The following is a 16993-nucleotide window of genomic DNA, read 5'->3' as shown; positions in this document are numbered from 1 at the left end:
AGAAGGTCACCAAAGCTCTCTGTCATTATTGGAATTCTTTTCCGACGATCACCTCAGTGTTTTCCATTCAGTATGGCGTCATTCTTTTACGGTTCGATGATTTTGTCAAATTTTAAAATTATTCAGAGACTATTTTGTCAATAACAAAAATCAAATATCATTTTATCAGCACCAAAGTCTTTCGAGTGTCTATTTCATATTTACCTCTCAAGTTACAAAATTAATAATGAATCTTTTCACTTTACTACCTTACAAACTTGCTAAGGGATTTAAATTCATAATCTTGTTAGATTTGACGTCCTATTGATCCAAACCGTTTGTTTTCTTATCATGGAGCTCAATAATTCTAAAGTAGTCCCAGTGAAAGCTGGCAAGCATTTGCGTACTTTTTCACTTATATTTTGACTCTCCACTCATTGCTTGCAACCACTTCCTTCAAACACTGCATTTTACTTTCATCTTTTTCCTTCGGCAGTTGAGAGACATGGCTGAACAAATCCCCTATGGTGTTGCCACTTCACTCATCAACAAGATTGCTTCACTTGCCTTTCGTGAAATCGGGAAGATCTATGGAGTCATGGATGACCTTGAGAAGCTGAAGGACACTTTGGAATCCATCAAACTCGTGCTTTCTGATGCTGAGCTCAAACAAGGCCAGAATTCTACTGTTGCACACTGGATCAAAAGGTTCAAACAAGTGCTCTACGATGCTGATGACTTGCTTGATGACGTCTTCATCAATGACTTGCGCCGCAAAAGGATGACTCAGGTGCGTGCCTTCTTTTCCAAATCTGTGAATCCAATTCTTTTCCGTGCTAAGTTAGCTCGTAAGATCGAGAATATTCGAAAGGAGTTTAATAATGTTGCTGAAGAGATGTCTAAGTTGAACCTGAGTCAGAGTTCGGTAATTCTTAAGCAAGATGAGTGTGCCTGGAGGGAAACAAGTTCTTCCGTTTTGCAATTAGAGATAATTGGAAGGGAAGAGAATAAGAATGAAATTGTTAACCTGCTGAAGCAAACTCATCCGAACCAAAATGTTTCTTTAATTGCTGTTGTTGGTATGGGGGGTTTAGGCAAGACAGCCCTTGCTCAGCTCGTGTACAATGCTGCTAAAGACCAGAACCTCTTTCAGAAATACATGTGGGTGTGTGTTTCAGAAGATTTCACTGTGAGAACTGTTTTGAAGAAGATGCTGGAGTCCTTGGAGAAGCATGCTGGTGGTGACTCAATAGAGGCCCTACAACAGAAGTTGCGAGAAGAATTGAATGGGCAAAATTATATGCTTGTGCTTGATGACGTGTGGAATGAAGATCATTCAAAATGGAGTGATTTAAGAACTCATTTGATGTGCGGAGGTCAAGGCAGTAAGCTATTAGTAACGACTCGTAGTACATTGGTTTCTCAAGTAATGGGTATTGACCAGCCGTATGTTTTGAGAGGATTGACAGATGAGCAATCATGGACATTGCTAAAGAACCTGACATTTGGTGAAGATAGCAGCAGAATGAGCTCTGAATTGCAAACAATCGGAGAGGAAATCGCAAAGAAGTGTAGAGGAGTGCCCTTGGCGATCAAAACAATAGGAGGCTTCTTAAGGATAAGGATTGAAGAAATTGATCAATGGTCAAGTCTTTTGCATGGTGATTTTTGGAGGTTATGTGAAGAAGAAAAGAGTATCATGCCAGTGCTAAATTTGAGTTACCAAAACTTGCGTCCTGTACTAAGACAATGTTTTGCTTTTTGTTGTCTATATCCAAAAGATTCAGTAATAAAAAAGGATGAATTGATTCAATTGTGGATGGCTCAAGGTTATCTTGCAAGTCCAATTGAAACACAATCTACGGCAGATATAGGTAATCAATATGTCAAGATTTTGTTAATGAGATCATTTTTCCAAGATGCATCAACAGATAAATGTGGTCATATTGAGTTCTTTAAAATGCATGATTTGATGCATGATCTTGCAACGTTGGTCGCTGGAAATGATTGTCACTTACATACCGAGGGAAAAGGAATTGTTGGAAGACCCATGCACGTAGCATTTGAAACCAGCACCGATTGTTCATTGGATGTGTTTGATGTTAGCAAATTACGGACAATCATCAATTGCAAGATTGCTACCAATTTAGTGGCCAAACTATCTTTTATGGAAAAACTGAAGTGCCTTCGTGCTTTGAGTTTGTCATTTCATTCTATGACTCAGCTACCAAAGTCCATTGATAAAGTCAAACATTTAAGATATCTTGATCTTTCATACTCTCAAAGTCTAAGAAGTTTGCCTGAATCGATTGGCAATCTTGTTTGTTTGCAAACATTAAAACTAAAAGATTGTGAATCTTTACTTAGTTTACCTGAATCGATTGGCAATCTTGTTTGTTTGCAAACATTAGAAGTAAAAGGTTGTAGATCTTTACTTAGTTTTCCTGAATCCATTGGCAATCTTGTTTGTTTGCAAACATTAAAAGTAAAAGGTTGTGGATCATTAGTTAGTTTGCCAGAGTCAGTTGGCAATCTTATTTGTTTACAGTCATTGAAATTAAATGAATGTGAGCAACTTGTTTTTCCAACAAAAATTATTATAAAATTGATCAATTTGAAGAAGCTCGACATTGAATTTTGTAAAGCCTTTGAAGACGGCATGCCAGTAGGATTGGGGAAATTGATTTCATTGCAATCCTTATCAAGATTTGTAGTAGGGAATAACAAAAAAGATAAAAGTGGCAAATTGAATGAACTGAAAGAGCTTGTTGACCTCAGAGGCAAATTGACCATTAGTAATTTGCATTTGGTAAAGGATGCGGCATCCGAATCTCAAGAGACAAATATGAGATCAAAGAAACACATCCAAGACCTTTCTCTGTTATGGGGGCCAAGCTCTTCTGAGTTATGGAGGCCAAGCTCTTCTGAGTTATGGGGGCGAAGCTCTGATTCTAGTGAATATGAAATAAGAAAGAGTGAGAGCTTGGTGTTATTGGATAATCTTTGTCCCCATCAGAATCTGAGATCATTAGATGTGAATGGCTTTCCAGGAGTGAGGTTTTCAGATTGGCTTATCTCGCTAATTCATGTTGTTCGCATATCTCTCCGCTGTCTTCCCAATTGCAAACATCTCCCACCTTTGGAAAGACTGCCTTGTCTTCGTGTGCTCGAGATTTTTAGTATGAGATCGCTGGAGTGGATGGATTATTATGAAAATATTGGTGATGTGTTCTTCCCATCTTTAGAGCAACTCAGCTTCCACTTCTGTGAGAATCTGAGGGGATGGGAGATGTTAGGGGATGATAAGAATGCAAATGAGACTCAAAACCATCTTTCTCTACCTCCTTTTCCCCGTCTCTCTCTTCTCAGAATTCTTGATTGTCCAAAGTTGACCTGCATGCCTTCTTTCCCACACGTTGAGAAGTTGGAGTTAGAATGGCGTAGTAGCGTGAATCCGATGTTGGAAACATGTATGGTTAAGCATGACTCTTCATCCATCTCTCCTCTCTCTCATCTCAAGCACTTGCGGCTTTGGGGTGTTACAGAGACAGAAGCAATGGCAGAGGACTGGATGAAAAACCTCACATCGCTCCAGAGTCTCCACCTTCTTGGATCGTCAGCCGTTCAGATTCTGTCACGCCACTTGCAATATCTTCCTTCTCAACTTCAAGAGTTGAAGATAAGTTTCGATGACGACAAGCTTGACCTCTGGAAAGACACACAAGGTCGTGGTCCTCCTCATGCGCTCTCTTCTCTGCAGACAATCTTCTTCTTCGAATGTAGGAACATGAAGGCTTTACCAGAGCAGATTGGCAACCTCCAATCACTAAGGGATTTAGATATTATCTCTTGCCCTAAATTAGCATTGGATGAAGCTTGCCTTACCAACATACACACACTATGGATCAGTGATTGTCCAATCCTAAAGCGCAAATACGACCCTGATAGTGGAGAAGATCGGGCCAAGATAGCTCACATCCCAAACATATTCATACTCTGAGATTGATCCCCTCAAAAGGTAATAACATTGTTTGCTTTTTTCCATTTTCATTACAAATGCAATATATCTGAAACCCACATTAAATTTCTAATTTTATTTGATGCAGGGGATTCTTGCAAATCATTTTCTTCTTGCCATACTTTCAAATTTCAATAGGCCCATGTCTGCTGCTTCAATGGGAAGATACAAATATTTCGTCTCATCATTCCATTTTGCAAAATGTTGAATCCTCAAGATGGTCAAATTCTGACCCAGTTCCTCCTTTGGGTACAACACTGATTAAAGTATTGTCCATTTCATTTTTTTCAATTAAAGCATTTTTTTTTTATTCTTCCTCATTAAATTTATGAAATTAATATTTAAATGCAGTTTATTTTCTTGGTTAGGTAGCATGCAAAGGAAGTTACATTCAGCTACCAGCCAATTACCATTAGCTTCAAACTTATTTAGGTAATAACCATTTATGTGATTCGAACTATTTAGAGTTGATTATCCCACATTTCCATTTCTGAACGTAAGTGATGTATACAGCAGTATCTCTGACTTTCTGGAACTTGATATAAATAAATTCTCTTTGTGAATGTACTAGCAAACTTGTCTTAGAAATAAGTGGAGAAAACAGAAAATACAGAAGAAGAATAATGAGTTATGAACTCAATTTAGCAATATTGAAAGGCTGAGTACTCGAAAGCAACAATAGAATTGTTTGATAAGAAATTCAATTTGCTTGTTTTGTTGCTTAGTTTGAAACAGTTGCTTAAATTCCCCTTTTATTTTTTATTTTTTGGTTACTGCATACTCTTATCCACAGTTTGTGGAATAACCAGGTTAGCACATGAGATGGAGTGTTTTGTTTACAACAAATCGTGTATGTAAATGCATAGGCATGGCTTATCCTTCAAATTTCAGTTGTGGCATCTAAAAGTAGCTATGTAAAAAGGAGAGGATTCCAACTTAGAAAATAGAAAGCTGTTCTTATGATGAATATTTACATCAAGGTAACACCATAGATTTAGTTTGCACAATGCATAAAGCAAGACAATATTTTTTTCCTAATATTTTAGTGACATGTAAAAATAAATTTATTTATGGATTCTTATGAATAGCTGTCTTACTTCTTCATTATCTGTTTTTATTCTGGTTTGCATTGTAGATTATTTCTAGAAGAAGTATAAGAGATGGATTAAGAGAAATGTTGTTGGTATTGAACTACTTGATCTGCTTCTGGTGTGGAATACCTCTGATGTCATCACCTCTCTTAATTTAGTTGGAGCTCCCTTCCAGTCTTTGCAATATTTGCCGAGAAAGAAAAAGGTCAATTTTGTTTTGCTATCAGAAACCTATCAACTGTTATATTTTAAATTGTTTCATAGTTGAGAATGTTTCGATTATTGCTTGCAGTTCTTAGAAGATTATTAGGTTTGGATTCTCATATTGCCTCTTCATTTTCCTTGTTTTTAATTGTATGTGCTTTCCCATTTTTTGGTTTATATCCATCATTTAGCTGGATGTGTCAATTTGGTATAATTTACATTTTCTATATGTTTTCCCCAGAAATTTGCCATTCAAGCACGAGCATTATCTGGCTTCATGTGATAACGATTACGTGACTAGTTGAATCCATATATGGTTTTGTGGCATCTCCCCCTCCTGATGGCCATGCCGAAGGGAGCGGGTAGAGTTGCTGGGTAGGTTATTTCAAGGCACAGCGGAGATTGCTTTATTTCTTGCTTTATTGTACGGGAATTTATTGTTCAAACTTCCCATTCTTGTGTATGTTGTTCTGTGATCTGTGATGTGATATCATAAACTTTGATGTATCACCTGCTGTGTTTCCCTCTTGTTTTGGAAGCACACTTTATCTATATCTAAAACGAGGATTATCACAATTCGAAGCTCTATTGTACTACTCTTATTGTAACATACACTCATTTTCATTGAATGAATTTAATAGTTCCTGATATCTATTTGTACTAAACAATTAATTGTGCCTTGTGTTAAACGCAGATGCTGTTTATTAACAAACATGGTTTGAAAGCCTGTTACTACTGCTTGCATTGTGAACATTATAAAATTAAAGCCGTGTCATTTTATTTCCTTGAAATAAGTATTGTACTTGCCATGAGATTCAAACTAATGCGTAAACAAAGCAATGCTGTGGTTATCAAATTTGTTGATTTACTTTCAAAATTGCTACTTTTATTCAAGACAGGTAATAAATTTACATTAGCATTGCTTATTTCTAAGTAAATGAAGCATAACATGTTTTCCTAATCCCTCTCTTCATCTAAACCTTGAAATGATAAATTTGAATATTTTCAACATCAAGCTTCATGAAATTGCTGCGCTTTCTAGTGACTAAAAACTTGCCCCAGTTGTAAGGCTTGTATTTGGCAGGGTAGTTCTCATTTACCAGCTCCTCTAATGGTTCCACCATGGTGTAGTGTGAAGGATTCAAAAAGAATGGAATTGAAAACCTTTCTTTCTCAGAGTTCACCATAACTCTATGCTCAACACTTTCATATGCTTCATTGCTCCAAACCTGTGCAACAACAATACACAACTTTATATTCTTACAATGATGCCACATTATTTCTAATTATTCAGATCAATATTCAAGATCACTTTGACTCAATATTAGTGAATTAGTACCTGAATCGTGTCACCAACATTAATGATATAAGCATTAGGAGTAGGCCTAACCCGAACCCATTCGCCATCAGATTTTCGCTTCACTTCAAGGCCACCAACATCATCCTGAGCAAGAATGGTTAACACACCAGAATCCTTGTGCCTACCAACTCCAAGAGCAAGTTGTGGTGAAGGGCATGGTGGATAATGGTTCAGCCTTATAAAGCTTGTTTGGTCTTTGAAGAACTCATGGAACCGTTTCTGGTGCAAACCTAAGCTCAGAGCAATAAGTTCCATCAACTCCAATGCTAGTTTCACCATGTCCTTAGCATATTCTTGGCATACCTCTCTGTACAACAAAAAGGTTATAAATTTGAGACTAATCAATGCTATGTGCTAAGGCCTTTTAATCTTAGTTTAGTTATTTCTTAAAATAATAATGAATAACCTCAAGTATGGTGGATAATGAGGCCATTGATTATGCCAATGAGTGACATCTTGATTATGAGGATCAAGAGAAGCAGGGACCAAGGTAGGTTCCTCAACAGAGAAATCAAAGACCTCTTTCCAATCTCTAACATTCTTGGTATGCTCTGTGTCATAGTAACCAAGCACTTTCACAGCATCTCTTCTAACCTTGTTCTTCTCTTCTTTGCTCTCACCAAAGAACTCTCTAGCTGCAGCTTCAACTTTGTGCCTGTGATCAAGTGGGACCCCATGGTTGATTACCTGAAAGAACCCCCACTCTTTGCATGCACTGCCAACTTCCTTCACAAGCCTATCAAGGGCAGAAGGGTCTTTTTCCCTTGATGGGTAGAGGTCAATCATAGGGATCCCTTCTGCTTCACTGAAACATAGCTTTGGCCTGTGCTCTGGGTCTTGGATGAAAGCTGGATCCACCTCTCCCATTCTAATTAATTATGCTGATTCCTTTAGTTTGATTAGTAGTATGTGATGAACTGAAGAGTGATGATCAATTAATATATGGCTTCAAAATCCAATAAGGATTGGTGTTAGTGTAGTGTAAAATTTTGTGTGTGTTGATGCATTGAACCTAGACATGTGTTTTTGTTTGTATATGGTGAGTAGGTGGTGAAGTGTTGGCAAAATATGCAAGGTTAATTCGTTAAACAAAACAAAGGAAAGAATGAAGTTCGAAAGAAACACAAAATAGAAATAGAATTATAGAGTAGAGATTAGAGAAGGCTGCACGATATCGTAGAGAATCATTATGATTTTGGATTTGGAAATTTCTTAGTTGTGTGACGTGTGCACATGCATGGCAAAGGTTGTCTACATTCAAACTTTGTTAGTCTGTGAGCCTGTGACGTAAGTGTGCATGTTTTAAGCAACAATAATAAATTATTTTATTAAAAATTTAATAGAAAAGTGATCAAAATTAAGAACGCATTTTGTTTGGTCAAAGTTATACAATTTTATTATTGAAAATTGGTCTAATTTGGACTACAGCAAAAATGGTAATAAAGAGAATAAAAAGTTTTAACTTTTGATAAAATACTTAATCATAAGAAAACTAAAAAGATAAATTAAAAACGCATTTAACTTTGAGATTATATATATATATTTAAACTCATTATTGATACTATGCGATTAGTACTACTTTTCAATCATGCGGGCCGTTAATTTTTTTTTTTAACTTTTTAAAAGTAATAGAAGTAAATTTAGTACTCTGAGATTTAGATCCTCTAAAGTTTGAATTTTACTTTAAAAAATAAAGTGTAGTCTTTTACCCTTAAATGGTTTTTCTTTTATATTTATTTTTAGTCTCACCTATGAAATAAATGGTAAAAGATCACACTTCGTTTTTTCCGAACCCTTCGTTTTTCCCATTATTCTCTCTTATACTACTGATATTGATGCCATCAAATACAGAACCCATCTCCTATATTCTATTAGGAATCTCCAAAACCTTGATTCTGCTTTGCATCTCTTTCACAAGATGGTTTCCGTAAACCCTTTGCCATCTGTGAAGGACTTTAATTTATTGTTTAGCTCTATTGTTAAGATGAAGCATTACACAACTGCCATTTCGTTAATCAAACACTTTTTCTCCTTACGACTCAAATCTAATATCTGTACACTCAATATTGTTGTCAATTGTCTGTGCCGTTTGAATCTCACTCCCTTTGCCTTCTCTGTGGTGGGGATGATGTTCAAAATCGGTTTAGAGCCCAATGTGGTCACATTTACCACCATTGTTAATGGTCTTTGTATTCAAGGCAATGTGGATTATGCTATTTGGATTGTTGACCACATGAATAACATGGGATATCAAAAGGATTAATAAGGCTATTTATCTCTTGGATGAAATGATCAAGAAAGGTTTAAAGCTGGATGTTGTGACTTGGAATACTCTTATCCATGGATTTTGCAAAGTGGGTAAACCTTTAGCTGCTAAAGAATTGTTTTTTACAATGCACAAATTTGGTCAATATGCTAATCTATCAAGCTGTGCCACTATATTGGATGGCCTATTCAAATGTCACTTGTCTTCGGATGCAATATCATTATTTCGAGAAATTGAGAAGAATAATTTGGTTCTTAATATTGAAATTTACAATGTGGTGCTCGATGGGATGTGCCGCGCTGGAAAACTGAATGATGCGTGTGAACTCTTCTCTTGTCTTCCAGCAAAATGCTTGAAACCTGATCTATATACTTATACAATAATGATCCGAGGTCTATGTAGGGAAGGACTTCTGATTGATGCTGAAGAGTTGCTGATGAATATGGAAGAGCATGGCTGCTTGCCAGATAGCTGCACATATAATGTCTTCATCCAAGGATTACTACGACGAAATGCTGCTCTCAAGTCAATAAAATATTTTCAGATTATGAAAGACAAAGGTTTTGCAGCAAATGCTACAACCATGGAGTTGCTTGTAGATTACCTCTCTACGCACAAAGGAGAGAATGTTTTTCAAGAGTTTGTGCAGAAATTTGTTTGAAAAGAATGATAGTTTTTCTTTTAATATAAATATTTGGGAGTTATATTTATATAAGAGAAATAGAAAATGCTTTCTTTTTTGTAACAGTAAATTGTTATTGTTTTAAAAATTAGTAGTTTAGGGGAAAAAAATTGGACACTAAAAGAAGGAGTACATAATTACATATGTTATCTTATTAAGTTATTATTTACTATGGAAATAGGTAAACAAAACATTTAAAAGGAAGGTTTAATTCTAAATTTATTTATGGACTATTTTTGAAAAGAAGCAAATACAACATATGTGAAGCTAAATACATAGATGAAATTACTACTCCTAATCCAAAATTCTGAAGTGATAAATTTGGATATTCTCCAGATCACGCTTCTTGAAATCAGTGCGGTTTCTGTGAGCATAGAAGTGACCCCAGTTGTATTCTCTATACCTTGGAGGGTTTTTCTCATTCACCAACTCCTCCACAGGCTTCACCATAACCATGTGAGATGGCAAGAAAAAGAATGGAATGGAGAACCTTTCTCTCTCTGTGTTCACCACCACTCTGTGCTCCACACTTTCATACTTGTCATTGCTCCAAACCTTTGTCACAAGCATACATATTCAATCAATCAAATGGATTTGAAAAACAATTATCTTAATTTAGACTCTTACCTGAACCATGTCCCCAACATTGATGATAAATGCTCCTGGGGTTGGTGTAACTGGGATCCATTCACCATCTGATTTTCTCTTAACTTGCAGGCCTCCAACATCATCTTGGGCAAGCACGGTTAAGACACCGCTATCCTTATGGCGGCCGACACCGAGAGCTAGATCAGGGAACGGGCATGGAGGATAGTGATTGAGCCTCACCATGCTTAGCTGGTCCTTGAAGCAACCATGGAACTTGTCACCAGCCAACCCCAAGCTCAATGAAATCAGCTCCAACAACTTGTATGCTAGCTTTTCCACCTCCCTTGCATATTCCTCCAATGCTTCCCTAATCAAACATCATCTTCAATCTAACAATACAGAACATGTTTACACCTAACAAATTCTTAATCACAAAGATTATCATTATTATTATCTTGTTTTGAAATTTTGGATTACCTGAAATCAGGAGGGGATTGAGGCCATTGGTTGGTAATAGTCCTGAGCTCTTTTTCATGGGACTCAATGAGTGGAACTTGTGCTGAGTTCTGAACAAGATAATCAAACACCTCTTTCCAATCCCTTACGTTCTTGGTATGCTCTCCATCATGGTACCCCATCGCATTCACTTCATCTCGTTTCACTTTCCTCTTCTCCTCCGCGCTTTGCTCGAAGAACATCTTCGCAGCAGCCTCTGCTCTTGAGCTCACCTCAGAGGAAACCCCATGATTGGTTACTTGGAAGAATCCCCACTCCTCGCATGCCCTTCCAATCTTGGAGATAAGTTCTTCCCTGCTTTGCAACATGTCTATGACTGGAATTTCAACAACTTCCACCAACTTCTTGTGGTTGTTGGCACGGTGTTCTGTGGATTGTATGAAAGCTGGGTCTATGTCTTCCATGTCTCTTCTCTCACCGCACACTTGCTCTGATTTGTGTTATCACTTAGCAGTTAATAAGATAAACACAAATGTTTACTGATAGATTTCTTCCTGTTTAGCATCATCGTACGTGGGTTGTCTTCAGATACATCGAATGTGGACATGTATCTGGGTACAAATGTGGACAAAATTATGGTAGGGCCATACTTCAACCTCAAATTTCTCGTGAACATTATATGATGAGTGATTCCAATTGAATCACCAAGATAAATAAGGTAAATAAACAAAAATTAGACCCTTATTCGTACACGAATTAACACTCGTGCATCACTAGTCAACACATCACATAAGCTATGTAAATAAAAACTTCTTGCGAGTTCCAAATGTAGCTGCTACATATATAGTTAATGTACCATTTTATTACATGATTATATAAATCACGTACCTCAAGCGCATTGATGAACAGTGAGCATTTCTAAAATCCCTAAATTAAAGAATAAAAAAGAAAATGCTGTTCGAATGAATTTATAAGGACAAATTTGTCCAGGTACAGATACTAGGCTAAGAGTGAACCGAGTAACATACAACCATCAATGAACATAGTGGAGTGGTGTCTCTTATCGAATTAAACCGTGAATATTTACAAATAAAAACATGGGGGTTCTCAAGCAGCATTCATGGAGGTTGAGATGACTACGTGTGCAAGAAACTGCAACCCGTCCTGGATTTTGCTTATTGCGTACGAGACTCGGCGGGAGTAGTAACAACTTTAATGGCAGCTTGATAGGCCTCGGTTACATCAGATATGCCTGACAAATGCATCAAAGGTGCAAAATGATGAGCATAACTTCGTAAGAGTGACTCGGTAAGCAACTAATATGATAATATAACAGAAACAATGTAATTGTGATCACAATCAAATCAGCGAATAGCTTGCTTGGTTGAACTGCAGAACGCTGTTGGTGACTTGGTGGCATTCCTAACATTACTTTTGCAAACAAATGTCAGGAGGTTCTATGGACACATCCGTTTCACAAGGCCTCACGGCAAAAACAAACAGGCTCTGATTAAACATAACTCCTTTTGGTATCTAACGAGAATGTTCATTTTTTACACAACAGTCTTAGGTATAAGTTTTGCCATCTCTTTTTATATTTCATAATTAATATTAATATCTCATATCATAACATAAATAGAAGTCCAAGATATATGGACAAATCCATTTCTTTAAAAAAAATATATGCTATACTATTTTCTAGTTAGAAGTGGGCCTTAATTATTTTTAGGAAACAAACCTGTAATAAAACTGTTCGAAACTGCTTCCACGTATCCTATCATTGTCTGGGCATTTAACCTTATGATCTTGGCTTTGGCAGAAACATCTTCAGGCCACTCAATGTTCACCTTATCTTCATCAACTTCTCCATCCTCGGTTTTGTTGGCACAAGAAATGATGGATTTGCCAAGCATTAGAAGTTGAGAAACTGAAAAACAGCACATTTCAGATAGTCTCTGCAAAGGAAAGCAGCAAATTTGATTTTTCTCACTTATAAAATAAACACAAATGAAAAAGGAAAACTGAATTTTATAGATGATATTTAAATTCTGACACCAAATTCAAGAGTATGTTCGCATACATGAACTCCCTCAGAATGAAGAGATTCTAATCTTCCAGTAGTTCTCTGAATTATATCATTAACAGCTAGCCCAACCAACACATTCGTAAAACTGCAAAAAAATGCAACAGGATTCATCACATACATTAACAAATCAAAGCAGGCTTCCTCAATCAATAGGGCAAAATGGCAAGCATACTTATGCAGTGAACACAAATGAATAAAAAACCAGAACTAATTAGGAGGGGTAACACAAAAGAGTGCTTTTTATAAAGTCATATACAAGAAGCAATAGAAATTCCTTGACCCGCTTTCAATAATCCTATGACCTTCAGTCTGTGGTTAATATTATTGCGCTTTCAAACATTCAAATTAGCAACGTTGTGTATTTCTGAAGGACCACTTTAATTATTATTAACAAACAAATATAGAATATAATCATCCCTAATTTAATAAAGTAATCTTAATTAGAATTAGATTCCAAAAATTTTGGGATGTTACACTTCTCCAAGATGTTTATGTGTATGACAAATTCTTTTTCTTACCCTACTTCCATGAAGTACATTTGTAATTTCATTTTACTTCTTTTTTTCACACAAATATTTTTTTCAAGTCCTTTTTCTATTTTTTTTCTTACCCACTACTTTAATGGTCTGATCAACCAAAGAATTTAATTGGATGACAGGGCAACACTTCTACACTGTTGATGCATCAAAATTAAACACAATATTAATATCATGGAATGATTAAGTTACCCTGCAGCCATTTCAGCAGCCTTGTTGACACTTGAATCATGTAAATTCTTCATCTCATCACCGCTTCCTTCATTTTCTCTCTTTACTGTCTTTCCTTTGTTTAAATCAGCACTGCTTCCATCCATTTCAGTACTCAAATTAAAAATTTGTTGGACCTCTTTCAGTTTCCCATCATATACAGACTTTTGCTCTGCTGATAACTTTGCTTTTCTTCGGTTAAACAACAGGGCATAATGACTAGACAGAGCTTCCAGTTCCTGAGAGTATTGCATGTGAAATGATTTTCCAAAAAGCAAAATCTAAACGACCAAATTCAACATCATTAAGGTTTACCTCCAACTGCTCCGGACCTCCATAAATGTAAAAGCATCGATCAAATGTCACTTCCTCTGATAATTGATCCTCATCTTTTTGTTCTCCACCTTCTGTATTAGGCTTCTCAACATCAATTCCAGTTTCACTGATTAATAGGTCCATTGTCTCCTTACCAACATATTCAAGCACTTGCATTCCCTTTGCAGTAAAAGCTTTTCCAGTCTGTAACACAACAAATACATACAGTGTGTAACTATGTAACTACTAACTAGTGACAAATGATAACGATTGACGAATATCATCAGAAGATTGGCATGAGTATTTCAAACCTCTAATAGGGAAGTTGCATTAGGACCTGGAGGCCCACCTTGTTGTACGGATCCTGCAAGGTTTGATGCTGAATTCTCAAGCCTAGCGATCAGGGATCACAGCCATTATCCATATTAGTAGCAGTTACACAGGAAAAAATTTATATGATCCAAAGCAACCATGTCCCTCATGATGTTATTAAAGTATTCAAAGACTCGGAATAAATTGCAAGAAAACAGCAAAAGGCCATATCCTCCACACGATGAAAAGCTTTTCTCGGTGTGCAGAATATGCTTCAAATCCATACACTAACGAAAAACAAATAGAAAGGTGGAAGAGAGAGAAGGAAAGCATATTTGAGAAAAAACCAAAAGATTAGAAGAGGCACTACTTAGTCTAGTAGTTTTATGCTACTTTAATAGAGACATGACTCAAAGAAAATTTAAGGAATACTGTGTTTCCATCATATAAACCTTATTAGTCATTGTTAAACCATACGTGAAACTATTAACAGAGATTCAAGAAATTTAGATTTTAGGAGTTGTTTAAATATCGATATGATTAGTAAACTAGTTATTGTATACTTGTATCCCTATCCTACACCCATAATTCATACAGGTCAAATCACAGCACAAAACACTAAGCCAAGAGAATGAAAATCAGTGTATCCCATAAGAACAGAGATGAAAATAATAAGTCAGAATTCATTAATCATAGGATGCTAATCCTGAACAGTCATAGAGGAGTGGCATTGAGAATTGGAACTAGAAAAAGGATAAATCTATAATATTTTCTGTATAGAACAAGACCAATGCATTGACCACTGCAAAACCAAATAACCACAGAAACCATTTATAGATCTGGCTTATCTTTTTCATTTTCCCTCCTAAAGTGAAGGTAAACATCATAATACACTATTTACACGTTCAACAATAGATGTTTATTTCCATCAAAATATATGGAAGTATCTGTCAAGAGCAAATGACTTATAAGCGATAAATCATACCTCTGAACCAATTCAGTGCTCCCTCTCCATGCGTTTCCCAAGGCAGTCCATGCTCCAGAAGCAAATGTCTCAACAGAATTATCAAAAACCTTCAAGCTCTGCACTCATCATGGAGCTAACTATAAGCGCTTAGTGCAATGTGCATAATTATTTTATTTAATAAAAGATGAATATAATTAGGCCGAAAAGAATTAAGATGCAAGATGACAGGAGGACAAGAGACCCTCCTTACAAGAGCACAAAGAAACAAGAAAAAGCTATTGACAAAGCATACAATAAACATCCACAAACAAAACTAATATTTGTCCCTAATAAAAATTTGCAACTTAAATTGTCAATTATCTTTCTCATCAATGTTGCCTATAATTAAATAGTCAAGACAGTATGAGACAAAAACCAAAACTTTCAGGTGGAGACCCATAAAAAGGATGCGCTAGAAGCTTCACAAACCACTAGTCTCGGGGATCACAAAGGGGTGTTTGTGAGTTGGGGTCTTGGAGCAAAAGAAAAGGAACGGAAAGGTTTGAAGAGTAAATTCCTTCCCTTCCCCTCTAAAACGTCAATTTTGAAAGATAAACAAAAGGGACTTCGAACATGAAACTTGCATATTTGCTCATGGCAGAGACATGAGATTCCATATAAACAGGCAGACAAGATTGCTAAAAATTGGTCTTATGTGGAAATGCATTGAAGATCTGACATCTAAATAACAAATTAACAATCCCAACCCCATCCTCCCAGAAAAGAAAAGGGAAAGTAATCCTTTTATTATTGCCTGGCTAAGTAATGGATCTTCACTAGCTTTCTCCAATTTATCCAGCGCAGATTTTCTCAATTTGTCATCCTCGTCATCACTTTCCTTTTCAGTAGGAGATTCTCCAGCAGCATCTTTCTCTGGTTCTGAATCCTCAGCACCGTCATGCAACTCCGCAAAGCTCTTTGAAGCTGTCTCTGCAACTGCAGCTGCCTGCATTTTGAAACCATGACCAATTCCAAGTGAATAACTCTGAATCCTCGTACCAAATTCATCCTAAACACTTTTAAAGTATCAAAATATATTGTAACATTCTACATATTATAAATGCATCTAATTTTTCATTTAACATTATATCTTTCACCAACTGAAACATGTAGGATTATGAACATATAGCATTAATTGGCAAATACCAATTTAGGCACACATATATTTTTACCCTGTTACCAAAGACACTGCAATTTAATGTCCTTCACTTCAATTCCCACGTTCTCATTTTATGTTGACACCTATAAACCCTAATATAGTGTTCCCCCGAAGCATCGAAATGCTATGCAAACTGGAAAGACTTCAACAATGACATACTCTACTAGTACCTAAATCAACATATATTAGAATCCCCCATTTGCATAATAAGTAACAAGTTCTACTAACTACTTCTGCCCTATGGATCTAAACAATGGACGCTTCTTAAATGTTAAATACAAAAACCGTAGCTTATAATTGGAATTGAACCATAACTAGAACAACAAATCCAAAACAAAATCACGGATTGAAAGAAAATGCATTGGAGGCGCAAGCAAAAGCGATATTTGATTTCGATACGCACATTGCGAGAGATCTCTTCGGCGGCAACGGCAGCGGCCTTCTGAAGATCGGAGAGAAAGGAGAAGGACGAAAATCCCCAGCCTCCGGTGGCAGCTGGCGGATTGGGCTCTTGTCGTTCAGCGACTACGTTGTCTTCCTCGTCATCGTCGTTTTTCTTGTTGAGAGGCTGCGTTTTGTCATCCATTTCTACTTCGAATTTCTTAATAGGGATTGAAATTAAGAGTGAGATTCATGCGATGTGGAAATGGTAGCGGTGAGTATGTTATGTTGGTTTCGTTTTGGATTGGGATCGGAGGAACTGTTTTCGGCGTATGGGAAAAGCC

The 16993-nt window shown here is 36.5% G+C and overlaps 5 protein-coding genes across 9 annotated transcripts in view; 2 read left to right on the top strand and 3 right to left on the bottom strand.

Annotated features, from left to right (window-relative positions):
• The window catches only part of LOC107471728 (putative disease resistance protein RGA3), a 32320-nt gene extending 26371 nt beyond the window's left edge, over positions 1–5949 (top strand). Inside the window, exons 2-7 of one of the 2 annotated variants that reach the window (XM_052255364.1) lie at positions 3537–3997; positions 4086–4263; positions 4366–4429; positions 4807–4977; positions 5133–5293; positions 5534–5949. In XM_052255364.1, coding sequence (XP_052111324.1) covers positions 3537–3979 — 443 coding nt within the window. In that variant the 3' untranslated portion in view covers positions 3980–3997; positions 4086–4263; positions 4366–4429; ... (1 more) ...; positions 5133–5293; positions 5534–5949. Of the gene's footprint in view, positions 1–1653; positions 3998–4085; positions 4264–4365; positions 4430–4806; positions 4978–5132; positions 5294–5533 lie in introns of both variants that reach the window. The other variant, XM_052255365.1, reaches the window with a different exon arrangement.
• Positions 1–7768, bottom strand: part of LOC107471721 (protein DMR6-LIKE OXYGENASE 2) — a 34768-nt gene extending 27000 nt beyond the window's left edge. The window contains exons 1-3 of one of the 4 annotated variants that reach the window (XM_052255368.1): positions 7059–7768; positions 6632–6959; positions 6273–6521 (exon numbers count right to left, since the gene is read on the bottom strand). In XM_052255368.1, the coding sequence (XP_052111328.1) occupies positions 6273–6521; positions 6632–6959; positions 7059–7519 (1038 nt within the window). In that variant the 5' untranslated portion in view covers positions 7520–7768. The remainder of the gene's footprint in view (positions 1–6272; positions 6522–6631; positions 6960–7058) is intronic. The other 3 variants (XM_016091207.3, XM_052255366.1, XM_052255367.1) reach the window with 3 other exon arrangements.
• Positions 7769–8805: 1037 nt separating this feature from the next.
• On the top strand, positions 8806–9705 carry LOC107471706 (pentatricopeptide repeat-containing protein At1g12620-like). The gene is made up of 2 exons (XM_016091194.3): positions 8806–8810; positions 8910–9705. Exons 1-2 carry the CDS (start codon positions 8806–8808, stop codon positions 9577–9579), a joined length of 675 nt encoding a protein of 224 aa, XP_015946680.2. The 3' UTR covers positions 9580–9705.
• A 96-nt stretch (positions 9706–9801) lies between these two features.
• On the bottom strand, positions 9802–11294 carry LOC107471722 (protein DMR6-LIKE OXYGENASE 2). Its single transcript, XM_016091208.3, has 3 exons — positions 10666–11294; positions 10228–10555; positions 9802–10155 (listed from the first exon to the last, which is right to left on the bottom strand). The coding sequence occupies exons 1-3, from the start codon at positions 11106–11108 to the stop codon at positions 9895–9897; spliced, it is 1032 nt and encodes a 343-aa protein (XP_015946694.1). The 5' UTR covers positions 11109–11294; the 3' UTR covers positions 9802–9894.
• Positions 11295–11572: 278 nt separating this feature from the next.
• LOC107471717 (uncharacterized) lies at positions 11573–16992 on the bottom strand. The gene is given in 10 exon segments (XM_016091203.3): positions 11573–11828; positions 11831–11896; positions 12383–12599; positions 12725–12815; positions 13459–13715; positions 13792–13995; positions 14103–14184; positions 15089–15186; positions 15864–16055; positions 16672–16992. Coding segments are annotated over 10 exon segments (1467 nt in total). The 5' UTR covers positions 16855–16992; the 3' UTR covers positions 11573–11751.
• Between the last annotated feature and the right edge of the window lies 1 nt (position 16993).

The sequence above is a fragment of the Arachis duranensis genome, chromosome 10 (assembly GCF_000817695.3).
Source record: "Arachis duranensis cultivar V14167 chromosome 10, aradu.V14167.gnm2.J7QH, whole genome shotgun sequence".
Classification (NCBI taxonomy): Eukaryota; Viridiplantae; Streptophyta; class Magnoliopsida; order Fabales; family Fabaceae; genus Arachis; species Arachis duranensis.
This window is presented reverse-complemented; position numbering and strand designations above follow the sequence as displayed.